The sequence below is a fragment of the Sus scrofa genome, chromosome 18 (genome assembly GCF_000003025.6).
Source record: "Sus scrofa isolate TJ Tabasco breed Duroc chromosome 18, Sscrofa11.1, whole genome shotgun sequence".
Lineage (NCBI taxonomy): Eukaryota > Metazoa > Chordata > Mammalia > Artiodactyla > Suidae > Sus > Sus scrofa.
Window position 1 is genome coordinate 23869761 of NC_010460.4, and position 27778 is coordinate 23897538.

At 37.4% G+C, this 27778-nt stretch overlaps 2 protein-coding genes across 5 annotated transcripts in view; one reads left to right on the forward strand and one right to left on the reverse strand.

Moving 5' to 3' along the window:
* Positions 1-12034, reverse strand: part of ASB15 (ankyrin repeat and SOCS box containing 15) — a 55770-nt gene extending 43736 nt beyond the window's left edge. The window contains exons 1-2 of one of the 3 annotated variants that reach the window (XM_021079195.1): positions 11787-12034; positions 11517-11666 (exon numbers count right to left, since the gene is read on the reverse strand). The gene's annotated coding sequence lies outside the window, so the exon portion shown is untranslated. The remainder of the gene's footprint in view (positions 1-11516; positions 11667-11786) is intronic. The other 2 variants (XM_013985654.2, XM_013985656.2) reach the window with 2 other exon arrangements.
* Positions 12112-26939, forward strand: NDUFA5 (NADH:ubiquinone oxidoreductase subunit A5). 2 transcript variants are annotated; one of them, XM_003134727.3, is made up of 5 exons: positions 12112-12232; positions 12533-12577; positions 17339-17455; positions 22415-22480; positions 24545-26939. In XM_003134727.3, the coding sequence occupies exons 1-5, from the start codon at positions 12212-12214 to the stop codon at positions 24644-24646; spliced, it is 351 nt and encodes a 116-aa protein (XP_003134775.1). In that variant the 5' UTR covers positions 12112-12211; the 3' UTR covers positions 24647-26939. The 2 variants fall into 2 exon arrangements, with proteins under 2 accessions (XP_003134775.1, XP_013841113.1); XM_013985659.2 differs by lacking the exon at positions 17339-17455 and having other exon boundaries at positions 12149-12232.

The window sequence follows — 27778 nt, forward strand, 5'->3', positions numbered from 1 at the left end:
ATTAAAAAAGCATCAGGAGGCTTTGGATGGGTAAATGTCATAGTCTTTTTAAACTGATGCCAAATATAAGCAGGGAGTTTGTGAGCGGTTAGGACAGAAATGGATTATCCAGTATGGCTTGTGAGTAACTTTTATCATTTGAACTTTATTTTACTATTCATATATCCTTTTCTTTATTCAATATTGTATAAGCAATTTCTCTGTGCAAGGTACAATGTTTGGCACTTTTTCCCCCACAAGGAGCACTAGTCTAGTAAACAGAGATCATGATTTCCACAATGCCTGTGGCAGAAACTCACCTAGCAACCCTGGGGACAAGATAAAGAAACATGGATGAAAACCAGTTAGTGAGTTTCAAATTGAATAACCACAGTCAAAGAAAATCTTAATAAAGTGTTATCGTCAATTTGGCTGTATTGTTTAAGAAGTTCAACATGTTTACTAACATTTTAAATTAGTTGCTATGAGCATCAAATTTGGGGGTTTTCAAAACCTGGGAAGGGGGTTGAATTACTGCAGAAAGAATTAACGTTGACTTACAATAATAAATAACAAAAAGACAAAATTGCAAAAGTTAAAATGATCTGAATAAAAAAGGCGAGTGGACATAAAAGTACAGACTATTGTGATGGGTTCACCTACTTTAAGCGAACCAAAATCTGGGTCTTAAGTTTTCCAATAACTGTTCAGAAAAGGAAAACCAGGCCACCTATTTCTATAGAAATACTTAATATAAAACATGGTGCTTGGTTCTAGAAGAGTGACAGTTCTTCTCAGTATCAAAATGATGATAGTAAAAAACATCATCAGAACACAAACATTAATGTTTTCCTCAAAATACAAAATCAGGAGTTCCTGCTGTGGCTCAGCAGGTTAAGAACCTGACTAGTATCCATGAGGATGCAGGTTTGATCTCCGGCCTTGCTCAACTGGTTAAGGATCTGGTGTTGCTGCAAGCTTCAGTGTAGGTGCTGGTCGCAGATGCAGCTCGGTTTTGGGATTGCTGTGGCTATGGTGTAGGCTGGGAGCTGCAGCTCCAGTTTGACCCCTAGCCTGGGAACTTCCATATGCCGCAGGTGCGGCCCTAAAAAAAAGGGAAAAAACAAAATCATCTAACCATTCTGGAGAAATTGGAAAAATCCAACAATGAAATTTATCAAGGATATATTAAAGCTTTACATTTAAGTTCAAGCATTAGTCACACAGGTCTATGAAGTAAAGACCCGGTTTAATAGCCAATAATATAAAGAACACAGAGACCTCAGTCATTGAATTAAATATAAGCTAATTATGCAGTAGTTTTTTTTTTTACAACTACTGCAATCTTACAGAATATTAGTAAAAGAATAGTCTTCATATTAAAATAGATGGTAGGAAGTTTTTTGATTTTGAACATGGATATGTAAGTTCATATTTTTCTCTTTCTCCTGGAAAATTATGCAGAAGCAACAAGGAGAATGCCAAAACAAACAAACATAAACTCCATTTTCAGCAAAACTAGACTAATACAATCAGTAGATTTCATCCAAACAAATGTAAGGGCTGCTAAAAGTGTAAAGATGAGAAATCTTTGTAGGAGGATAAGAAGTAAAAGGAGGAAGAAAAAAGAGGTACAGAGTGATAAGAAAATCTAGTGGCAGTAGATCTTTAATATACCAGCAAATACACAATTTTTAAAGGTAAAGCATTCAGAGTGGGTTCTATAGCAAAAGCTATTACCTTGATTGTAGCAATCTGTGGCAGAACTAAAGAAAGCAAGTTGGAGGCATAAAAGCCCTTGAATTTGGTTTGGGTCAGAGAAACAGAAGAAGGGAGCTACACAAAGAATCACCTAGATGAAGCACAGCGGCAGGAAGCAGTTTCTTTGTTACCTCCTGGACAGAGTTGATCCAAGAAAATCCAAATTATTTTAAAACGATTAATATACATGGGGTCTATAATGTATATAATGGATATAACATACAATTAAAGATATGGAAGAGAATAGCAAAACTTTTCAACAGGTGACGTACATTCATGGGGAAAATGCTGCTACTGAGCAGATGAAAATTATGGTCATGTATTTCACTATGTTGGTAAAACACCAACAACACAACTTCAACTATGAAGGAAGACTACCAAGTAGAAACGAGACAGCTGAGTGAAGAGATGGAAGTAGAATAGAAGAAGATGAAATAAAGGCTGGTAGAATTCCGAAAAGAAGTAGGAGAGAGAGAAAAAAATGAAGTCACAGAAATGAAGATTAAATTTGAAGGAATTCTTAAGGGAGAATTGGGTCTGAAGAGATCATAGTATGAAATGAGGTAAACATGAGAAAAGGAAACAAGATGGAATGAAAATAAAGCACTGAAAAAATATAGCATATATATACATATATATGTATATATATGTATATATACGTATTGCTGTGGCTGTGGCATAGGCTGGCAGCTATAGCGCTGATTTAACTCCTAGTGTGGGAACTTTCATATACTGTGGGTGCAGCCCTAAAAAGACAAAAAAAAAAAAATAGAATTGAAAGATATAAGGGAAAAAAATCCTGAAACAAAGAAAGATTTAAATCTAAATGGCTATTGGACACATCATGTGCCAGGGAAAAATGACCTAAAAAAGCAATACAGAGACATAACCTAGTCAGGTCACTGGGTTTTAACGATAACGAAAACTGTGGTGCCAGGGTTAAAAATAAAATAAAATAAAATCATTTATAAGGAGACTACCAATTTGAACATAATATTTCTCCAAAGCAACACCTACAAGATACTCAAGGAAAGAAAACATGAGCCGATAATCTTATAACTAGTCAAGCCGCCCTTCAGGATGAATGTGTAGGACTCAAGATAGACTGTTCCCATGAGACCTTCTTCTTTTTTTTTTTTTGTCTCTTTTTGTCTTTTGTTGTTGTTGCTATTTCTTGGGCCACTCCCGCAGCATATGGAGGTTCCCAGGCTAGGGGTTGAATCGGAGCTGGAGCCACCGGCCTACGCCAGAGCCACAGCATCGCAGGATCCGAGCCGCTTCTGCAACCTACACCACAGCTCACGGCAACGCCGGATCGTTAACCCACTGAGCAAGGGCAGGGACCGAACCCGCAACCTCATGGTTCCTAGTCGGATTCGTTAACCACTGCGCCACGACGGGAACTCCCATGAGACCTTCTTAAAGAAACTGCTTGAAAGATAACTTAAGAATATGGGATTAAGAGATACCCACTACTATATATAAAATAGATAAACAACAAGAATTTACTGTTATAGCACAGGGAACTACATTCAGTATCTTGTAATAACCTATAATGGAAACGAGTCTGAAACAAATATATATATAGTTGAATCACTTTGCTGTACATCTAAAACACAATATTGTAAGTCAACTATACCTCAATAAAAAATGCACACACACTCAGAGCTATACTAACAGTGCTGCAGTACATGAAGTGACTTTGGAGGTGGACTGCCATCTGCGTGTTGGAGAGGGATTGAGTAGATCAAAAGGCCACGGTTTCCCTGGTGGGTATGAGAATTTTTGTGGCATATGCGAAGTTAGGAGGAAAAATACCTTTTGATGCTCCTGGTTAGTGATATCAGAAAACTGAATTAAATTAAGTTTTTTTTTTAATGGAAGGATTTAAAAAACTCTTTAATAGCCACCACAAATTGGAATGAACAGTTTCTATTCTCTGCCTAGGAAGTTTACTTGGCTATGAAAACTTTCTTTCTTAAAAATAAAGATGCGGGAGTTCCCATCGTGGCTCAGTGGTTAACATAGCCGACTGGGTACCACGAGGCAGCGGGTTGGATCCCTGGCCTCGCTCAGTGGGTTGAGGATCCGGCATTGCCGGAGCTATGGTGTAGGTCACAGACACGGCTCGGATCTGGCATTGCTGCGGCTGTGATGTAGGCTGGCAGCTACTGCTCCGATTAGACCCCTAGCCTGGGAACCTCCATATGCCGTGGGTGTGGCCCTAGAAAAGACCAAAAAAAAATCAAAAACTTCCAAAAGCCTCACTTTAGAAGAACTACCTATGATAAAGAACATTAACTCTGAAACACTGAATATAGGTGTTCACAGATAAATGCCAATAATATACTCATTCAGGGGTGTACAGCTTTTGCCTTGCCAGCAGCTATGGAGATCATTAATTTTCCCACAAAGAAGCATCAGTTTAGTTCAAAGAAGGCTCAAGGCAGGGAGTCCAGTTTTTACTATGCCTTCTCAAATAGAATAGATGGTTTGCATATAGTTAAAACAGAGAAAGCACCTAAGCTTAGTGATTCTCAATGATTTCCCTAAGGAGGTCAGAGTGTTTTCAAATGTTCATTAAATGGTCAGCTGTCTGAAGACAGTGTCTGAGACTTGTTCATCACGTTGTGTTTGCAGTAGTCTAGGTACTATGCTTTCTGGCTCATTGAAAGGACTGCAAGTTCATATCTGAGTGAGTACATGTACCAGTCAATAGCAACATTAAAATTCATATGGAAAATGAGGGCTTTAGATCTTGACCTTAGAAACTGATGACATGTATAATAAACCAGCATAAATTCAGATGAGGTCTGATAATCACCTCTATGAAGAAAAAAGGAAAAAGAAACTGCTGGAGGATTAGTTCAGCCAAACAACACATGAGTGAGGTAACTATGACATATGGATTAGCACTGATGGAGTTCAGGACCGGATGTTCCAAAATATGTCACTTTGGCATATTGATTATTTTGAATTAAAGTTATATAAGAAACAGCTGGTGCAAGAAGGATGCTCTGACCTTTTTTGCTCCCCTAAAAGCCAGAAATAAATCTCCCATGTGAAAGGCACCTTTTCTGTACCAGGAGGCAGAGACATCCTTATCATCAGAAAAATAAAGCTCAGGACCAAGAAGGCTGTCTAAACAAAACTTGTTACTTTACCAATGTAGTAGCCTAAGCCCAAACTTCTTTGTCTTGTCAGCTCTTCACAAATGTATTGTTTCTTTGTCTAAAAGGTATAAAAGCTACCCGGTCTGATTACTTCTTTGAGTCTCATATTTCTATGAACTTCTATATATACAAAATTAATTTTTCCCTGTTAATCTGCCTTGTATCACTTTAATTATTAGACCAGCCAAAACAAGCAAGAGGGGTAGGAGAAATGTTCCTATCCTTGACAGCACAGAATATTGAAAAAATATATTTACTGTAGAACTAATAATAAAAGGAAAGTAGGAATTACGGTTACAGAATAGACTGTTGATGTCTATTTGCCCTGAAAACATAGACATGAGACAACAGAAATTTGAGACAGAAGGGATAAGAAGGTAAATAGTATTGACTGCCTCATTTGGTTGTAGCTGGGTATAAAATGGTAAAAAGTCAATCAGACATACCAAATAATGGGAGTATAAAAACATTTAACATATGAAGGTGAACACTAAGAAAAGCAATTTTTTTTAGTAAAATTGAGTGGAAGGGAGACAAAAAAAGGAACATGATAATTTTATCAAATTTTCCCAGCAGGAAACTAACAGGTACTGTCTAGGAAAACTGGAAACCAAGACAGTAATGTAATACTATAAATATAATCTTGAAACAAAGACTAAAGCCTTCCCAAATCTCTAAAGAATTACATAAAAAATAGAAACAGAGGAGTTCTTCTAGTGCAGCATGTTAAGAATCTGGTGCTGTCACTGCAGCAGCTTGGGGCACTGCTGTAGTGTAGGTTCGATCCCTGGCTTGGGAACTTCTGCATGCCTCAGCCAAAAAAAATAAAATAAAATAAAAATTAATTAATTAATTAAAAACCGGATTGTACAGAAGACATTTTTAAAAACTAAAAAAGCCAGAGCAAACATATCTATCATACATTAAATGTAAATGAGCTTAACATGGACTAAGGAAAAGGATCAATTTGACATAATTATGGTGGATTCTTACCTTTCTCTCTGTATTTTTCTCCCTTGTGTGTCTTAACTTAGAGCCCAAGGGAGCTGGAAGTTAATAGAGTAGAATCTAAATCAAAAAGTCTTCCAAGACTGAAATAAAAAAATAAAGCTAAAGTAAAATCAAGAGTCTTGTGGAGGAAAATGAGACTGGAAATACTTAAGCATGTTATGAACTGCCTGTTACTGGGTAAGAAATGAATCCATTCTTCAAGAAAAAATATGGATACAATATATTTTGAACAAAACATAGTAGATTGGAGTTCTCTCTGTGGTATAATGGGATTGAAAGTGTCTCAGCAGGGCTGGGATGCAGGTTTGATCCCCGGTTAAGGATCCGGTATTGCCACAGCAAAATAGGTTAAAATTGTGGCTGAGATCTGAGCCCTAGCCCAGAAACTCCATATGCCATGGGGCGGCCAAAAAACAAGGAAAACAAAAAAACCCAAACAAAACACAATAGGTTGAGGGTGTAACTGCTTAGCTATAAGAATGAATTGCTAGAGTAAATAGATTACTAAAAAGTAACTAAAAATTAAATAATGTAGCCTCAGGCCAAAGATATGCACATGAAGAATAAAGAACGGCTTATGTCCAACTTCTTAGAGCCTGGCTGAATATTTTCCTTCAGGGATCTTTAAGTCTGAAATGCCGAAAGTAAAAACAAAATATTGATGGTAAAAAAAATTTGGAGGGGGAGTGGTTCTCAAGGCCAGGTTTCTTCCATCACTTATCATCTCTGATGAGTCCCTCAGTGCTTTAACAATGATCGAGGTATACTTGTTAGGTAACCTATTCTCTGTAGACAATGGCATGGGAAAGTACAAGAAGTAAAAATCATGTTTTCTGCTCTCAGAATTAGCAAAGAGGAAGCAGAGATCAAACTATTTCGAACTTAGAGTACATAGGGAATCAGAGAAACGAGAAATGGGTGAGCTTAAGTTAGTGGTGTGCTAGTAATGGTTTTTTGTTTATTTTATTGAGGTGTAACTGACAAAATTATAAATATTTTGTGTATATTTAAAGTGGACAATGTGGTGATTTGACGTACCTATATACTGTGAAATGACTGCCACAATCAAGTTAATACACCCATCACCCATCACCTTACCACTTTTTTTTTTTTTTTTTTTGGTGAGAAGAGCCTGTACAAATGGTAAAGAAACACATGAAAAGATGTTTAACATCAGTAAGCCATTAGGGAATTGCAAATTACAGCCACAATAAGACATAACTACACATCTGTCAAAATAACTAAAAAAAAAAAAAAAAAAGGTTGCAACACCAAATACTGACAAAAATGTGGAAAACTGGATTGCTCATGCCAGGGATCAAACCTGTGTCCTCACAGATGCTAGTCAGATTCATTTCTGCTGAGCCACAAAGGGAACTCCTAATCAGTATATTCTTATTATAGTTATGTTAATAAATATTTGAGTCTCTTAAAATAGTTTCCTCTCCTTAAACAAACTTCCTGCTTTTCACCACTTCTTTTCTTGCTTGCTTTTAAATGGGGAGCAGCAGCATTTGTTACACAGACATGGAGCTAGATATTCCCCACAGGCATCTTTATTATTCAATTCTCCCATAAGTTCTGTTTTTCAATAGAGATATCTATGTTTACTCTCAATGCTAAACCTAATCCAGATCTGGGTGGGAGTGTTGGAGAGCCCCATTTTCACACATTAAATAACTCAAACACAGTGAAGTCCATAGCCACTCGGCTACAACTGGGTAATGGCTTTTATCAGAGTTACAGCCCAATTTAGAATGAGATTCTAAAAACCACCATATTGCAAACACCCAATTATCTGGCTATGGACATTTTCAAGAATTAAACATAGTATAGATAGAGAAGAAGAAGGGAAAAAACCCAAATCGTTTTGAACGTGCCTCATATGAATGGAGGCTCAAGAGATGGATAATATCCAACGTTTTAGAATTTTAACATATTGGTCTATTCTAAGAACGAGTAAAATGGTTTTATTTCCTCCAAATTGGGAGAGGAAAAAACAATCCCTGAGTGGAGATTATTTTCATCTCTTCTCCCTGATCGTGAAAACTAAGGAGAAACTGACCAAGGCAATACTTGTTCCCTCCAGACTTTTCAGGAATGACTCCTCGTGTCCTGAAAACCAAGATGTTTTCTTCCTTTTCCGTCATTTGGTCTCATGATTCTCTCAGGTAAAAGCTCCCTCGGCAGAACTCCAGAGCCATACCTTCTAGGCAAATATTCTAACTGCCTAAATTTGGTAAGATCCAGCCCTTCCCAAAAGAGGCTGTGTCATTAAGAGGCAGCATAAGAGGTCCTAACTCTTCCAGTTAATTAACTTTGGAGAAAAAGATCACCCTTATTGGATAGGTTAGAGGTCCTGCAGAGCAAACTGTGTAAAACGTGAGCTCCAGATTTTAGGTCTAAGTCACCTGGCCTCCTAACTTTATTTACAGAAGAATTTACCAGCATCTATCTCCTTCCTGAGGAGAATTCCAACATTTACCCCTCTGGGAACTCTTATCAGAGAATGCATGCATTTGGTGCTCCTGCTACTCATATCAAGGTATTCTCCAATCCCCTTCTGATGTCACAGATGCCAAGGTTGATTTTTCTTTGTAGCTAATTCTACTGTCACCAGCCTAGGACACCACTATCAAGCCCCCTTCATATACAGCCTCACACCTCCGCCAAGGGATTGGCTCAGAAAACCTACACTTTTCCCCACCACATAGTACTAGTTAGCTATGCAGTACCTCAGCCAGGGTCAGCGAGGTCTGTTTAGCCGTGATGTCTTTAGCAAATACGGTACAGCAGAAGCTTGAACCCAAAGTTATAACCAACGAAAACACATGCCTCTTTTATAATCTCATGATTCTACATTCTAGAACACACACCACAATGATGAAATTCTTAGAACCTGGAGAGACAGGGAACAAAGACCGTGACTTCATAAATTTCCATTCATCTATGTTCCAGTGCCTATGTCAACATTACCTGGTTTGAAAACCAAGGACATTTCCTCCCTTCCTAATATGGTTTCCTGAGTCTAGTCTAATGTGTCCAAATACATCTATTTCCTTTGTAGGAGCAAATGGGTGCATCAGATGGTTTGTTCCAAATCAACAGTTTCTTTATGTATGTGTGTACATCCATGCACACAGGTTTGTGTATCTTTAAAGTGGCATTTAGAGTTCCTGCTGCGGCGCAGTGGGTTATGAATTTGGCTGCAGCAGCTCAGGTCGCTGTGGAGGTGTGGGTTCAATCCCTGGTCTGGTGGAGTGGGTTAAAGGATCGAGCATTGCCACAGCTATAGTGTAGTTGCACTGTGGCTTGGATTCAATCCCTGGCCTGGGAACGTCCATATGCTACATGTGTAGCCATAAATTTTTTTTTAAAATGCCACTAATGCCTGCATGTTCACTACTATATATTTCTTCTGCCTAAATAGTAATTGTGGATGACTCAAATACTAGAAGTTGGAAATTATTATGGAAGTTATGGTAAAGCCTAATTCTTGGGTTATTTGAACTGGAAAGATTATACCCCCATGGTTCATGTTTCTAAAGGCAGCAATCCTAAGAGAAGAGAGTTGCATGTGATCAAATTAATCTATTAGTGTGAATGTATAGTACTGTAACAAAGTGCCACAAACTGAGTGGCTTAAATAGCATAAACAGTATTAGCTCACCCATTTGGAGGCTAGAAGCCCAAGATCAAGGAGTCAGCAGCGTTGGTTTCTTCTAAGGACTAAGAAAGAGAATCCATTCTACGCTTCCCCCCTAAGTTCTAGTGGTTTTCTAGAAATCTTTGATGTTCCTTGCCTTGTAGAAACATCATCCCAATTTTGCCTTCGTCCGTGCTGAGTGTTCTTCCCGGGTACATCTCTTTGTGTGCAAATTTCCCCCTTTAATAAGGACACCAGTCATACCTGACCAGGGCTCATGCCAATGACCTTATCTTAACTAATTATATCTTCCATGACTCTGTTTTCATATAAGGTCATATTCTGATGTAGTGGGGTTAGGGCTTCCACATATAACTTTTGAGGGGGCACACTTCAACTCAAAGCTCTCTGTCATAGTTTTGAATATCTTCAACTAACTACTGTAAAATTATCCTCAGAGTGATTATACCAATTCACTCCTACCAGCGGTGCTAACACTTCTGTCAGTCCTTAATTTTTAGTATTGTCAGTCCTTAATTTTTGTCCATAAGATGCCAGTAATATTACAATTAATTTGCATTTCCTTGTGTATTAGGGAAGTTGAGTCCTTTTCATGTTTATTGACCACTCCTATTTCCATTTCTATCAACTGCTTATTTATTTCTTTTGCCTATTATTCTCTTATATTCACTAAAAATACATTACTTGAGTGCCTATTATGTGCCAGGAACTATTTCAGTCACTTGAGATATGGTAGGAAAAAATTTCCACCCACATATGGCTTATATGCTAGAAAGAATGATAAACAAAAACAGAAGATAATTAGCATGTTAGAAAGTGATGAGGGCTATGAAAAAAACTGAAGCAGAGAAAGGGTAAGGAGTAACTCAGTGGTGATTTGCAATTTTATTTTACTTTAATTAATTAATTTTTTAGGGCTGCATCTGCGGCATATATAAGTTCCCAGGCTAGGGGTCCAATTGGAGCTGCAGGTGCCAGCAGCCTATGCCACAGCCATGGCAACTTGGGATCCAAGCTGCATCTGCAACTTATTCTGAGGCTCGCAGCAGTGCCAGATCCTTAACAGTGAATAAGGCCAGGGATCAAACCCACATCCTCATGGATACTAGTCATGCTCTTAACCCACTGAGGCACAACGAGAACTCCATGCTTTGCAATTTTAAATCTCATGGCTAGAGCGGACCACATTGAGAAGATGATATTGTGTAAAGATTTGAAAAAGGTGAGAGTGAGTCATGTGCCAATCTGGTGGAAGGGTTTTCCAAGAAAAGGGTTAGAAGAGCAGCTACCTGTGTAGGGAGAGGGGAATGGAGGTTAGGTCTGAGAGGTGAGGGGCAAGGGAGCAATTATGCGGACACTGTAGGCAGATGTAAGGACTTCAGCTTTTATACCTTGAGTGAAAAATCACGGAAAAATTTTGAGCAAAGTACTTCTAAAAAGCTACAAAGTTGAGAATAACAATAGCAAAATAAAAAAACTAGTAACAAAAATTACTTGTGTGGTACTATGTTCCATGCACTGAACCAGGCACTTTACATATGTTAATCCACTGAATATATTCCAGAGAGTGAGGCAAGAATGGAAGCAGAAGGACCTGTTCTGGTTGGTTTTTGTTTGTTTGTTTGTTTTTTTACTAATTTATGGATTTACTAATTTTACTAATTTATGTATTTTAGGCACCGCTTATCTTTTGGTAAGTATATGTGGTTGCAAATATCTTCTCCTATTCTGTGGTTGTTACGTTATTTAAGTTTTGCCTTTTACTATTCATATGTAAATACAGTTTTTTCTCAATTTGTTATGCTGGTCTCCCATTGACTTTTTAAGCAAATTCCCTTTTTAGCTTCAGTCACCCTACAACTTTTGATTATTTCCTCTTCCCCACTACCATTGCACTTGGCACAAACCTCTTTTGGAACACTTACCAAATTGTGCATGTCGTCATTGTTCTGTGAATTCCAGGATGTGAGATCCTGTCTTTCAAATTATGTCCCAGAAACTAACACATAATGGGTATTCAATAAATGTTTGTAGAGGCAAGTGGAAAAAAATGGTATGGTCTGGTATCACTTCACCTAGGAAAATGAGAAAATGGATGAGGTACTTCAGGGAGCGAAAAGAAAGAGAAAAGGCTTGTGATAAGAAATGTCTTCCGGCTCTGCTCTAGCTCATAAAACTGAAAATACTGTACCAACCTTTGCACCCAAGAGATTACTTAGACGATAACTCCGCGACCACCCTCCTCATACTGCAGACTACGCTTTGGAAGGGAGGAATTCGCCAAAGGTTAAGTCAAATGCAGGTGCCTAGAGAGACTTTGTCGAAGCTTTTTTGTAGTTTGGAGTGCTCTCCTCACCCTTTGAGTAACCAGTCAGCGTGAGAGGGACAGGACCTCAGACCTAAGACATCTTAACAGAACCCTTTCCTGGAGCACCCGGTTTAGGTTCTGGTGCACTCATTGCGCATGCGTCAATTTTCCCTTTAGAAATGGGCGGGGCAGAGCCCCAGGGAGTGTGCCGAGGCTGTTTCCAAGGTGACGGAGAGGCGGCCTCGGTGGTGGATTGAGCGGGTCTGAGCCAGGTTCCCAGAGGGCAGCGCGTCCAGGCAGCTCGGCGCTGTCATGGCGGGGTTGCTGAAGAAGGTGAGGCGGGTGGAGGTCACCGACGGAATTTAGATTGTGCGGATGGAGTCAGCTCGCGGTTGATGGCTGGAACTGGCGCGGGCTTGGTGGTGCTTTGGGGGAGACTCATTTTGATTTGCCATTAGGCGTGACTAATGTAGTGCCTCGGATCACAGAGGCGCACTCCGAACAAGCGGCTTTGAGAGATCGGTGGCGGGTTTTAGGCCAGTTTTAGGACAGTGGTGATTTTGCTTTTCCTTAGCTTGGGGACCCACGGAATTGCATTAAACAGCATGGTTCACTTTTTTTTTTTTTGCACAGACCACTGGCCTTGTGGGATTGGCTGTATGTGAAACTCCACATGAGGTATGTACCTCTTTTCATTCCTGAGTTTCGAAGGAAGACTAACTCTGCGACCTTGGGAATGGTTAACGAGAAGCGGATATTTCATTCATCGTGAGCACTTGAGACAACAGTGGTCTTATTTATCCGGTGCTTTTTTTTTTTTGTCTATGCTCTCTTTCTCAAACCACTTATTGACTTTTTCCTTGGCATTCTAGTGACGTCACTTGTACTTTTGTGAGTGTCCTCCCAAATCTATATATCCATTTCCCACCTTTTCCCCAGTCTCACCTTTTCTTAGGTGCCTTAGATTCTGAACACTTTCGATTGATTACCAAAGATTAACACTCTAGCCGTTGCCCCCTTTTGTCATCAGTTTTTCCTTCTAGTAGGCCTTTCCTGTCATTATTCAGACGTGATTCCATCGAAAACAAAACCAAAAAATTTCCCATGATCCTTCTCCTTCCTCCAATAATCAATTTCTCTCCTTCCCTTTACAGGTAACTCAAAAATTATCTGTACTTAACGGTCTCCTGTTTCTCTCATTCCACTTTGAAGGCACTCCAGTTAGGCTTGTCCAGAACTGCTCTTTTCAAGGTTGCCATGCTGCTAAATCTAATGTTCAGGTCACATTTCTCATCTTAATTGACCCAGTGGTAGCATTTGACTCATTTGCCACCATCTCTATCAAGCACTTTCTTTACTGTGTGTCACCTCAGTCTCCTGATATTTTTTTCTCTACTCTTTTTGCCTTCTCCTTTTCTGTTTATCCCTCAGGTCCCAATTTCTAAATGTTGGAGTTCTAGGACTTTGTTCTTGAGTCTCTATTAATATTTGCTCTTCTTGCTGTCTGGACCCAGTCTAATCGTTTTAAGTACCACCTATACACTGATAACTCTTGTGTTTCCATATCAGGTATTGACTTCTCCCTTTACAAAAATCTTGTGCATTTGTTTAGTGGGCATTCTCCACTTAGATGTCAGGCAAGCAACACAAACTTAACATGTTTCAAATTGGGTTCCTGATCTTGCGAAAGCCTACTCTTCTCTCAAGTTTGCTCATCTTGTGAATGGCACTTCATTCTGATACTCACCCAGTTCAGAAGCCTTGAAATCATCTTTAATTCCTTTCTTTCTCTCAGATACCCCACATTTGGTACTTTTGTAAATCCTCTGGATTCTACATTCAAATTTTGATCACTTCTCACCACCTCCTCTGCTAATACTCTGTTCTCAGCCACCATGGTCGTGGCTGTGGATAATTACATTTGCTTTCTAATGCCTCTCGCCACTCAGCACTGCCTCAGTTTGATCCTTTTCTACCCAAACTAAAGTCAGCCTGCTAAAATGTGATTCCTTTCCTCAAAATTCACCAGTGGTTTTCCATTTCACTCTAAATATAAAAGTCCTTACAGTAGTTCTCCAGATCACTATTCAATTGACTGTATTGTACTGATTTATCTTATTTGTTGTCTTTCTCTACTGGAATGTAGATTTTCATCAAGACAGGAATTTATTCTTCTGTTCATCGCTAAAATTATGACTAACACTTAGTATGTATATGCTCACTCATGTTTGTTGAGTTAATGTCTTGTACTTGTTATGAGTTCATAATGCCTTTAGACTTACTGTCTAAAACTGAACTCATGGTTTTCCCTTTCTAAATCTGTTTCTTCCACAATTTTTCTTGATGGAATCAGTCTTTCTACTCCCCAGGCTGAGAATTTGGACATCATAGTTGATACTTCTCTTACCCTTGTATCTTCATGTTCATTCTAGTGATGTGTTTTATTGATTTCTTTCTATAACAGCTCTCCTGTATGACTTCGCTTTCTTTTCCCTACTGTTATTACCACAGTTTAGTCCCTTGTTCTTGTTTAGAAGATTGCAACAACCTTGATACTGGTCTTCTTTGTTGCTTCTTTGTCCTATTCTTTGACGAATTAATTTTTCTGAAGCACACTTCTAATCAGTTTCCCTCAGTCTTTTGATTAGCCGTAGAATAAAGCCCAAATGCATGAACTTGGCATGTAGAACCACATGCAATCTGCTTCACTTTTTCTCCAACTTTATCTCCTAAGCATTTCCTATGTGTCCTATATTCTAGCCCTGTGCTTTCCAATAAAAAGGTAATGCAAGTCATAAATGTAAACCATGTTCATAGTTTAAAATTTTCTGGGAATCACTTTTTTAAATAAAGAAAAAGTTAATATATTTTATTTTACGTAACATATCGAAACTATTACCATTTTGATATATAATAGATATGAAAAATTAATGATATTTTATAGTCTTTTTTTTTTCCATGCTAAATATTCAAAATCTAGTGTGTATTTGCACCTAACAGCACATCTTAGATTAGTCACATTTCAGGCGTTCAGTGGCCAAATTTGGCTAGTGGCTACTATATTGGACAACACAGTTCAAGAAAAATAGAACTATATACTAATTACTTGGTGTATTTTTTTTTTTTTTTTTTTTTTTCAGGGCTGCAGGTGTGGCATATAAAAGTTCCTAGTCTCGGGGTCAAATTGGAGCTACAGCTGCTGGCCTACACCGCCACTACAGCAATGCCAGATCCAAGCTATGCCTGCAAACTGCGCCACAGCTCACGGCACCTACACCACAGCACATGACAATGCCGGATCCTTAACCCACTGAATGAGGCCAGGAGTTGAACCTGTATCCTAATTTATACTAGTTGGGTTCTTTTCCACTGAGCCACAATGGGAACTCCTCTGTGTGTATTCTGGGTGTAAGTTGCCTTTTCCAACATCTTTAATGTCTTAGGTCCTCCCATCCCTCTAGGTCTAATTGAGATGCTGCCTTTTCTAAGACACCTTCTCCGTTAACTGTGATGTGACTCTTCTTTCCTGATAGGATAATAATGAGAGCATATGGAAAGTTAATGTGTGCCAGGTCCTGTTCTAGACTGTAAAATATCCTATGAAGGTATTATTATTTTCTTTTTGGCTGCACCTGTTGTATATGGAAGTTCCTGGGCCAGCAATCGAATCTGAGCTGGAGTTGTGACCTATGCCACAGTGGTAGCAATGCTGAATGCTTAACCTACTGCATTGGGTCAGAGATCATACCGGCACCTTCACACAGACAAGCCAGATCATTAACCCACTCTCTAGGGAACTCCTAAAGCTATTATTATTACTGCCCCATTTTTTTTCTTTTTTTCTTCTTTGCTTTTTAGGCAGAAGTTCTTGGGCTAGGGGTCCAATCGGAGCTGCAGCTGCTGGACTAGGCCACAGCCACAGCAAAGCCAGATCCAATCCACATCTTTGACCCATACCACAGCTCAAAGCAATGCTGGATCTTTAACCCACTGAGTGAGTCCAGGGATCAAACCCGAATCCATATGAGTACTAGTGGACTCCTGAGCCACATTGGGAACTGCAACATCCCCATTTTAGAACCTTTCTAAAGTCTTAGAACCTAAGAACCAGGCCTTTCTACTGCCATACCCTTTGCTAAAATTAAGAAGAAATGAGGCTAACGAACTCCCCCACACACACACACACCATTCACACAATTCAGTTTATATATTATATGACAAGCTCTACATTAGTAAAATACTCTCTATTATGGAACATCATGTTCAAATATATAAATAATATATAAATATGCAAAGTACTTTTTAAGAAAAATGATTCTCAGAGGCCCTCAAGGTTGATTTTGCTTATTCGGGATTATGTGGAGTATGTTTGAATGAAATTAGATCTTAACACCTATGGTTTTATACGATTAAACAAATTTCAAATTAAATACAAAGATAATTCACAAACTGTTGTGAATTGAAATCTGCTATAACAACTTCTTACCATATGACTTTACTGCTGGTAGCTGTACTCAACTTTAAGTTCAGTGTACCTAATATATGCTGTGCAGGGAGTTCCCGTCATGGCGCAGTGGAAACGAATCTGACTAGGAACCATGAGGTTGCGGGTTCGATTCTTGGCCTTGCTCAGTGGGTTAAGGATGTGGTGTTATCGTGAGCTGTGGTGCAGGTCACAGACACAGCTTGGATCCTACATTGCTGTGTCTGGCGTAGGCTGGCAGCTGTAGCTCCAATTTAACCTCTAGCCTGGGAACCTCCATATGCCACGGGTGCAGCCCTAAAAAGCAAAAAAAAAAAAAATATGTGTGTGTGTGTGTGTGTGTGTGTGCGCGCGCACATATATATATACACACATATACACACACACACATACATATACACACAGGGCAGTGACTCAGTGTTCTTGTTGCTTTTTTCTCTCAGACCTGTGGTGAAATTTTCATGTGGTACCAACTTGATCATAGTCATTAAGCATAAGCATTGAAGTATCATGAATATAGTCAGTTAAATTTGGTCATATGATAATATACTTTTTGTATATATTTCTTATTCTTAGAGAAATTCAAATGAAAATTTAAAAAAAAGTTAGAATTTAGAGTGCTTAGGAGCCTCAGTTTGGGAAATACTGATTTAATAAGTGATTTAATTTCCAAAAAAAGATTGTTAGCAATAAGTTAGAATGAAGTTTTAGTTTTGTTACCATACTTTTGTACATACAAATATAAAAAGTTTCCATCTTGATATTCACATCTTTCCTGAATTGTAAATGGGAAAAATAGGCATAGACATGAAGAAATTGAAACAAGGAAGAGTTAAGTGCTTTTTCAAAAACATGTGATTGATTTTTTTTTTTAAATAAGCTGAGACTTTTTAAAGTGTTCCATTAAGTCTTTAGTGATATTTTAAACTGGATGTTTGTATGTTTTGTTTTTCCAGAGGCTAAAAATACTGTATACAAAGATTCTTGATGTTCTTGGACAAATACCTAAAAATGCAGCATATAGAAAGTATACAGAACAGATTACAAATGAGAAGCTAGGTATGGTTAAAGCGGTAAGTAGCTGACTTGATTTTGTTTCCTTGGATTTATGGTATCCAGTGCAACATTTAACCAAAAAAAAACTCTGTTGCTTAGTTTTTGCATATTCAGCACCCCCCTCTCTTATTTCTATGCTCCACTTTCCTCTCTTATTTCTATTCTCCTTCTGTGCTTTTCTTCTTTCCTTTCTCACTTTCATTCATCAAACTCGTGTTTACTGAGTGCTTTTTATGTGCAAGGCACTGTTAAATACAGGAATGAAAGAATAAGATCAAGTCCTGTCCTTAAATTAACATTGTAGTTTTCTTTTTCTTACCTATCCAGTCCTTTATTGGCTTTTTACTTATCTATAGATACATGAATCTTGATTTCATTTTTCTAGTTTTAGAGTAGAAAAGTAGAAGACAAAACAAAAAAAAAAATATGTGTGTTGTACTCAACAACTGTCAGGAATAACCATTTTGCCAAGTACCTTGTTGCAAAAAGAAGAGGACCAAGTTAGTCTTTTAACCACCAGAAATTACATTGAGCATCGTCATGGACTGAATGTTTGTGTTCCACCAAATTCAGATGTTGAAGCCCTGACCCCCTTGTGGAGTAATTAAGATTAATGAGGTCATGAGAGTGGTACCCTGGGGTCCAATAGCATTAGTGTCTTTAGAAGAAGAAACACCAGACGGTTTGTTTTCTTTGCCATGTGAGGATACAGCAAGAAATTGGCTGTCTGCAAACCAGAAAGAGAGCTCCCACCAGAAACTGACCCTGCTGTACCTTGATCCTGGACTTCCAGTCTCCAGAATTGTGAAGAAGTAAATTTTTCCTGTTTGAGCCATCCAGTTTGTGTATGGTATTTTGTTATGGCAGCCCAAGCAGACATCAAAGGCCCTAGACAGGCACACGGTAGACTGCTGCTATTTCTTTTATGCCACAGCATGTATTTTCATTTATACCAAACTGTTGTTAAATTTTCACAATGGTAGTTATTTTGTGGACTTTTGTAATTACCCAAAATAGTGTTCATGAACTCCCAAAGTGATTTACATACATGTAATAACTGGCCCTGATATATATTTTTATTATTAGATTACCAAACTCTTTAGTTCAGAGAGGTATTTTTTCAGGTATACAGCAAAACAGTGCAATTTGGAGTTCCCATCGTGGTGCAGCAGAAACGGATCTGACTAGGCACCATGAGGTTGTGGGTTCGATCCCTGCATTGCTATGAGCTATTGTGTAGGTTGCAGACATGGGGTGGATCCCGCACTGGTGTGGCTCTGGCATAGGCCGGCAGCAACAGCTCCGAATAGACCCCTCGCCTGGGAACCTCCATATGCTGCGGGTGCAGCCCTAAAAGGACAAAAGACAAAAAAAAACCCAGTGCAATTTGATTTGGAGCTTTTATTCTTATCCTGACAGTTCTAGAAGTAATTCACAGATTATAAGTCTCTAAAGGGGAAGTTGGCATTTCTTTTAAGTTCATCTTTTCTTTAAGGAAAATGGGCTTGTTCATTTTTTCCTATTCTCAGAGTAAGACATTTTTCTTTTCTTGAAGTGAATCTCTTCAACTGTCTTTTATTCTTTCTCTGCTTCCCTTTTCCATAGCCTCATTCCTCTTTATTTATTTATTTTTTAAATTTTTTTGTCTTTTCTAGGGCCACACCCTAGGCATATGGAGGTTCCCAGGCTAGGGGTCTCATTGGAGCTCTAGCCACCGGCCTACACCAGAGCCACAGCAACACAGGATCCGAGCCACATCTTTGATCTACACCACAGCACAGGGCCATGCCGATCTTTAACCCACTGAGCAAGGCCAGGGATCGAACCTGCAACCTTGTGGTTCCTAGTCAGATTGGTTAATCACTGAGCCACAACAGGAACTCCACCTCGTTCCTCTTTAATCATTTCTTCTCTATTTTTCTTTTTAGCCTTCTGTTTTATCACCTTTCATTTAGTCTTTAAATGTGTTTAGCTTTTTCCTATTTTGAGAGAAAGAAAACTTATCCTTGCATTTTCCTTTACTTTTACCCTGTTTCTCTCTTTTCTGTCACAGCCAGTGTCACCCAAAGAGGAGTTCACTGTCGTTACTTTCACTTAGTAGTTCTAAAATTCTTTTCTTTGACCTGGGCTATTTCAGTTGCCTTCTGACTAAATTGGTCTGGATATAGTTCCATCATGTTACATTATGTACCCAAGAATTTTTTTTCAGTATACAAATCTGATCATGATATCTTCCTGCTTAAAACCTTACTATGGTTTCCTGCTCAGTGTTTCTCAAAGGCTGAGTTTAAGGATTTATGCTGGGCTGGTTATGTGAAACTCACCTAGCTACCTTTATCTTCATGATTTTGATGTACAGCCATGCTTGGGAGCCACTGGCGTATAAGATGGGAACCCCACTAAGATCTGATTCTAAGTTATCTTCTCAATCTTGTCATTTCCTTTTTTGAACACTATTCTTCAATAGTACCAGACCGCTGACAGTTATGTGAATTCCATGTAATTTTATTTTTGGTTCCTTTGTGTTTTCTCTTACTTATTCCTGGAATACCCTTATTTTGTTGGCCTGGCAGTTCTTACTCAGTCCTCAAAAATCCATTACCTCCTCTGTGAAGCCTTTTATGTGTTCTCTTCTAGTGAATTGCATTCTTCTTTATATCCCAAGAATCTCGCTTACTGCCTGATACTTAATAAGGTCCTTAGAAATTTTGTTTATACAAAGGACTGTCTACAAATAATGTTTTTTTTTAATTTTATAAATACTTTTTAATAACACCAAGCGCTGTGTAATAGCTGTATTGCTGAATCTTGCTTGATGAGATTGTCACAAATTTTTAACTTCCCCACCAAAAGAGTTGTAGAATCTTCAGTGAATATTGTAATGATTATAAAGTGTCTATGTACTTAGCCCCAAATGGAAAGAAAAGTATATTTTTTCAGATTATACCAGGGAGATAGTAATAGCATATTCTTGAAAAGTACTGGTTTGTGGCCTTTTCAAAATTTTTGTCTCAACTCTAATAGTTATTTGGTGAGTTAGCATGTTGCCCATTTTCTGTCTCAATTTCCTTTTCTATAACATAGGTATAATAATACCTGCCTTGTTCGGATTGAATGGATAATATATGTGCAGTGCCTAACACAATTGCAAGCTTATAGTGAGCATTCAATACACAGTACCTTATTAAGCTTAATGACATTATGCCATTGGTAAATAAAAGTCGCATTATTGACTCAACTTAATTAACACAAATTTTGAATTGTTTTCCCAACACAGACTTTTCCTAAGTTGAAAATAATGTTGAATATTCCTTGCCTTCTCTACCTTCTCCCTCCTGGGCTTCTCATTATAGTGACTAGCTTCCCTGTTTTGTTATTGATTTTTTGCTTCATAGCTCAGTTAATTTTTAGTTAAACAGTCTTTCTCAAACATGTTCAACTGCTTATTTCCCCTTTATTTTCTAATTACTTTGTGTTTATTCAAGATATACTGCATGCCTGTCATATGCCATGTACAGTTCTGGGCATGGAGGCTAGTGCCTACGTGGCAATGAACAAAACATAAAAATCCCTACCTTGGAGATTATATATTAATGATGGGAGGCAAAGAAATAAATAAGTAAAAGAAGTAAGTGAATAAAGAAGTACATTCCATAGTATGTTAGAATATATCAGTGCCTTTTGTGGGGCATTATGCCAGCCTGCCATAGTATAAATTACCAGAGTGGTGCTCACTAAGAAGATGATATATGAGTGAAGACTTTGGTGCAAGTGGGGGAATAAACCATACAGATATTTTGGGTCAGCCAGCAGATGCCCTGAGATAGATGCCAATTCCTGTAGAAAATAACTGGGGTTTTTTTTTTTTTTTTTGGTGTTTCTTTTTTTTTTTTTTTTTATTGGCCGTACCTGTGGCATGCGGAAATTCCTGGGCCTGGGATGGAACCTGTGTCACAGCTGTCATCAGAGCTAAAGCAGTGACAGTACCAGATCCTTAACCTACTGAGCCATAAGGAAATCGTGAAAATAATTTTTTTTCTCCCTCTTTTCATTCCACTTTTAGGTCAAAAACCTACCTAATTTACACTTTATTTATATATGTATGTGTATATAGGACATGTTTAATGTTATGTTTGAGAGAATCATCTATGTTGTTGCATATAGCTATAGTTCATTCTCATTGCTCTATAGTGTTCTGTTATACTTGAATACTCTAATTTACTCATTCTGTAGGTACGGTCATTTAGATTGGAAGTTTGTGGCTGTAATTTGTGCTGCTGTGTACATTCTTTTTCTTTTTTCTTTCTTTTGCTTTTTAGGGCTATACCCATGGCAATGGAGTTTCCCAGGCTAGGGGTCGAATTGGAGCTGCAGCCGCCGGCCTATGCTACAACCACAGCAACACAGGATCCGAGCCACATCTTTATCCTACACCACAGCTCATGGCCGCGCTGGATCCTTAACCCACTGAGTGAGGTCAAGGCCAGGGATCGAACCTGCAACCTCATGGTTACTAGTTGGACTTGTTTCTGCTGCACCACAACGGGAACTCCATTTTTGTGTGTGTGTGTGTGTGTGTACATTCTTGAACATGTCGTTTGGTTGATGTATTTTGCATTTCTGTTTTGTATCTATTTAAGAGTGGAATTCCAGGTCAGAGGGTAGCATTTATTTTTAATGCTAATGCTTAAGAGGAAATGTAGGAAATACTAAGAAAATAAAGTGATATTTAAAATCTATTGTTTTGAAAAACCGAATTAAACGTCCTATTCTTACCCTTAATAAATATATCAATAAATGTTTAATGCTTTTAATATTAAGGCAGAAAAGCAGTAAAATAGTAGAGAAAACGAAATGGCTTTTCACCACATAGTTGGTATATTTTCAAGGGTAAAATGAAAGAAAAATTATGTTTGTCATATTAAGTGCTTTTTTGTGCTTTGTTTAAATTTTTTTTTTTTTTTCTTAAATTATAGGAACCAGATGTTAAAAAATTAGAAGAGCAACTTCAGGGTGGCCAAATAGAAGAGGTGATTCTTCAGGTAAAGAAAATGTTGAATACTCAAATGTTTGGCTTCCTGTGTTCAAAGGCACAATGTATAGAGGTATAGAACTGACATTCCAGGAAGAGAGGGAAACTATTTTTATTTATATCGCCTGATCAAATGTAAGACTAATCATGTAAGAAAATACATACTTCTGGGATGTTTATGTCAGTTAAATATTTATCATAGATTATAACTTGAATTTATAAGACTTCTATTGGAAGTTTGAAATTTAAACATGTTCTTTTAGCCTTTCCTTAATTCAGAGTGATAAACATTGTAATTGTTTGAATAATTTATCTTTTTAGATATAAATACTTAAATATAAATTTATAAAACATGATATAAAATTCATGTTTTATATTTATATCATTAATGTTTTTACTCTACCATTTGTGTTTGGTATTTTTCCTATATATTTCTTTGAGCTTTTTTTTTTAAGTAGAAGATACTAACCTTAAATATTTGCTGTATTGTCTGTTCTTTATTTTTAGTCTGTTCTTTGCCTTTTGACTTCAGTTGAATATTTTCTCAGCTCCTCTTCAGTCCCTGCTTCTTCCCAGTATTATTTAGATTGTCTTCTTAAAAGGATATGATAAATGTTCAATTCCGTTTCATTTAATTTTTACATTTTTTCATATTTTTTAAAAAAGGTAACCATTTCTTATGTTTTCTTGCCTTTTATCAAAAAGTATCTTACATACAAATTCAAAAGAATTGTTAGACAGCTCTGTGAAAAGGAATGCAGCATTCAGACAGCTTTCTATGGATGTAGACAGTTTCAGTCATTCAGAGGCCTGTTTTCTTGGCCTTTTTAAGTCATTTGCCGGGTTGAATATGATACTAGATACAGTGTTATGGGAACTTGGAGCAAACCTATTATTATTGTCCTCCTCCTGTTCCTCTTTCTTTTCTACATGATTTCACTTTGATCATGACTTTAACTTAGCTGATACGTTAATTTGTCATGCAATTATGGTTTTAGGGTACCTTGAATATTTTTAAGTTAGCTCTACAGTTCTCACATTTTCATGGGTAATATTAAGGCTAAATTGACTTTAATGATGCGTCTAACCCAGTAGATCTAAAATATTATCATTGAGATACATCATCAATATAAAAAATTAAGGCATTACTTTTTTTAATACTAAGTCTTAAAAATCTGGTGTATATTTTATGCTTGTAGCACATCTGAGTTTGAGCTAGTTACACTTTAAGTACTCATTCAGTATCAGATGTAGGTAGTGACTGCCATGTTGGATAGGGCCACACCTATGGCATGTAGAAGTTCCTAGGGGTCGAATTGGAGCTGCAGCTGCCGGCCTATGCCACAACCACAATAATGCCAGATCCGAGCCGCGTCTGCAGCCTACACCACAACTAACAGCAACGCCAAGTCCTTAACCCACTGAGCGAGGCCAGGAATCGAGCCCATATCCTCATGGATACTAGTTGGGCTCGTTACTGCTGAGCCACAACAGAAACTTCCCATAGATCACTGTTTTACAAATTGTGGGTCTCAAGTAATCAATTGATCATGAAATCAATTGGGTGGATTTTGACTAGTATTTTTTTTTTACGTTGAATAGAAAATAGATTTATGACAGCTACTAAAGTTGTTATTTTTAGTTTTGTTTTAGTTATATGTTTATATTGTGGATCCCTTAGTAAATTTGTTTTATTTTTAATGGTGGGCCACTGTATAATAAAGTTTGAAAACTATTGAAATAGATTGAGACATACTTCTTCAAAGAATTGTAGTCTGAATGGTGTAATAAACAATTAAGATTGAAAACTCACCAACTAAACTTTTGAACACTCTAACAGCAAATTTTGATCAAATAAAAGAAATCAAAAGCCATCCTTTCTTACTTGTGATCATTGTATAGGTGTGAGAATTAAGGTAATTAATTAATGGTGTTCAACATTTGATGGTAAAATAGCTTATTAGGTATTAATGTTAAAGAGGTAGCTCCAATAGTTATATTTCAGTTATTAGCTGTGATAAATACCTACTAAACAGCATAATCAAATGATCTTTTAAAAATTTTTTATTAACAGGCAGAAAATGAACTAAGTCTGGCAAGAAAAATGTTGCGGTGGAAGCCATGGGAGCCTTTAGTGGAAGAGCCTCCTGCCAACCAATGGAAATGGCCAATATAAATATCATTAGATGACTTGTGTGTTGATGAGAAACTGATGTAATTAAATATTGTGTAATGTTAAAAATGTTTCCATGTTATTGATATATTATAATCAAGAAAATTGATGGAGAACATATTTTGGGGACTTGCTAAAATTGATGAATATGGTAATAGGGAGTTTGAGTCAGTTTTGATTTGTAGAGTAGTCATTCAAATTGTTTCAAAGATGATTCTTTATAATCAGAAGTTGTGGGAAAATCTGAAAGTTAATTGGAAAAATCCCTATAGATTTTTACTGCAGAAGCTGCATTTGAAAGGTGAAGTATTTTTTAGTACTACCTTCAACACATCATTTGATTTTTTTATTCTGAAAAAGCATAAATGTACTTTTACTATTGTTTAAACAAATTTATAGGTCACTGTTTGAAGTGAAGTAGTAATAGTAAAAACTTCAAATCAGAATTCATTGTACAATTGAGAAAATTGATTTTCGTATTCAAAAGAAAGATTTTTTTTATTTACAGGTAGTTGGAAAAACTTTTCCACTTGTCTAATTTAAGGAAGTTAGCCTTCTGGCCCTTGGCCTTTAGTTTTCTTACTCAACTAAAGTACATCAGGATATGGAATTTCTGTAAAAGAGATATTAAGAGTTCCTAAAGTTTGTCTGGCATACAGATAGGCTTATATTCAAAATATCTTAGTTGTATGGTTATAACGTCAAAGTGGAGTCACTAAGTAGTTTTCATTAGTTTCCAATATGAGTGCAGTCAGATATCAGATAGAAGATAAATGCTATTCAAAGAAAGAAGCAGTTTGACAAGTTTAAGGCTAAACAAAATAAAATTACTTTGCATATGTATTTAACTTTTCTTCCTATCTCCCATCATTTCTAAATACTTAGTCAAATTTGGTATTTCTTACCTTCAAAGTACTTTTGTTTTTTGTGTATGTATGTGCATGTATATTTTGCTATCTCTTGTGGTAAAACAACCTTTTAGAATATTTAGAATAAGAAAAAATAAGTATTTTTCCCCAGTATTTCTTCCTTTACAGAGCTATAAATTGAATATTAAGTGAATATTAAACGAAATACTTTAGCAGTCAAACTGAAAGAGAAAGCTTCTGTAGGGGGAGTGAGAAAAGCAGTGGAGGGAGAGTCAAATCCAGAAGTTCTCATTCTCTTGGTTCTAGTGCCATCGTGACTCAGTGTCTAAGTGGAGGCAAGTTGTCAATCTCTCAGAATGGCCTATTTATTTCCTTCTCTGTAAAAGAAGTAGAATATGATTTATAACTCCCCTTTCAGTTCTAACCATTTGCTTTAATATATACTACATTTTATTTATTTATTTATAAAAATTGAAGTTCAGTTGATTTACAATGTTGGCTTGGTTTAAAAAAAAGAAAACCATTATGGTTTATCACCCTATACTATATAGTAGGACCTTGTTTATCCATTCTAAATATAATAGTTTGCATCTGCTAACCTCAAACTCCCACTCCATCCTTGTCCCTTCCTTCCTCACAACCGCAAGTCTTTTCTCTATGTGAATCTGTTTCTGTTTTGTAGATAAGTTCATTTGTGTCATATTTTAGATTCTACATATGTATTATATTTATTGAGATCAAAATATATAATCTTAAGTCGTGTTTGCATAGATATTTTCAAGCTGATTTTCTGGCCAACCATTTTTCAGATCCTTTGGGCACATGAAAACAGAAAGATGGTTTGATACAACTTTCAGCTTCACTTCTCGCATGAAACTTGGGCTTCTTGTATATTTTATCAGCAGAGCTCCTGTGGCTGTTAATAAAAGGGAGCTTACATGATTATATACATTGGAAATGCTAGTTATATACTAGTGGTCATAGTCATGGTCGTAATAATAACTAATGTTTGTTAATGTTTGCTAGGCACTTTTCAAAGTACTTGACTAATGTTACTTATTAAATCTGCACTACAACTCTGACGAGTGAGAGCCTGCAAATCATCCACTTTTCCAGAGAAGGAAACTGGAATTCAACTGTGAGTAGTGCTCCCCTGCGGTTAGGCCACATGGGGACCTGAAGAAACTGAGTTAGAGAGACAGTGTAATATCACTCAAGTCACAGAGTAGGATGTGGAGCTAAGTTTGAACCTAGACAGCCTCGCTCCAGAACCCATGCTGCCAACCGTTAATGTTATTCTTTATGAGTACACTTGGGATGCTCTCCCTCCTGCCTGTATTGTATGAGCTTCACCAAACGAACCTAGATCTGCCTTCTTGACTTACTCTGTCAAAGGACCTATAAAGAACAAATGTGAATAGAAGTAACAAACTGGATTTCATTTTGTGCAAAAATCTTCATATGGATAATAGACAGATAATGGGGCAGGTATTTAAAAGGTTTTGGTGTGTGGTTCATTTTTACGTACTTTGTATCACTCCAACTGTCCATGTAATCTTAATACCAGATAGTTTTTAGTCCTGCACATGTTTTCTAGGTGCTTCCTCTAAACTTCCAGATCAAGCTTTCCTAATCTTCCAGCAGATTCTTCTATTTAAAGATCTTCAGTGTTGCTGAGTGGCTTCTAGAGCAATTTTCAGAATGGCCCATTTAAGTCTCCCTAGTCTCCACTTACGTTTCATTAAGTTAATCGCCATCCTCTGGGCACCTCAAAAGAAAAAGAAACCAGTCATTTTGAGCTTTTCAAACTAAGTGGCTGCACAGTGATGCCCCCTTTTTCCTGCCTGTGGACCGAATGCAGAATATTTGTATTTTTGGCATTCTTTCCTTTGGGATGAAAATGGTTTCATCTAGGATAACCATTTAATTTTTCATTTAATGTATACTGATTTGAGAGTGAAAGGAAGTATGATAAGAATAACAGGTATAAACCACAACTACCCTGAGTCCACAAAATATGACTCAGCCTGGCGGGTTGCCATCCTTTCTAGATCAGAAGTTGGGGAAATTGTCTGCCTTCTAAATAGAAAGGCTATGCCGGCAGTGGCAGCCTTTATGTGCCACCAGACCTTAGGTGTCACTGTGCCTCTATTGTTCTACCTCCTGACTTTCCCTCAGAACTGGGGATGAAGTAAGGGAGCTTATCTTTACTTCATTTCCATTTCTAATTCTTAAGTATATATTTAGAGAAGTGAAATAATTAAGC

Coding starts and splice junctions, on each gene's coding strand:
- NDUFA5 (XM_003134727.3), top strand. CDS start 12,212: ATGGCGGGGTTGCTGAAGAAG. Junction 12,578..17,338: donor TATGTGAAACTCCACATGAG/GTATGTACCTCT, acceptor TTGTTTTTCCAG/AGGCTAAAAATACTGTATAC. Junction 22,481..24,544: donor TAGAAGAGGTGATTCTTCAG/GTAAAGAAAATG, acceptor TTTTATTAACAG/GCAGAAAATGAACTAAGTCT.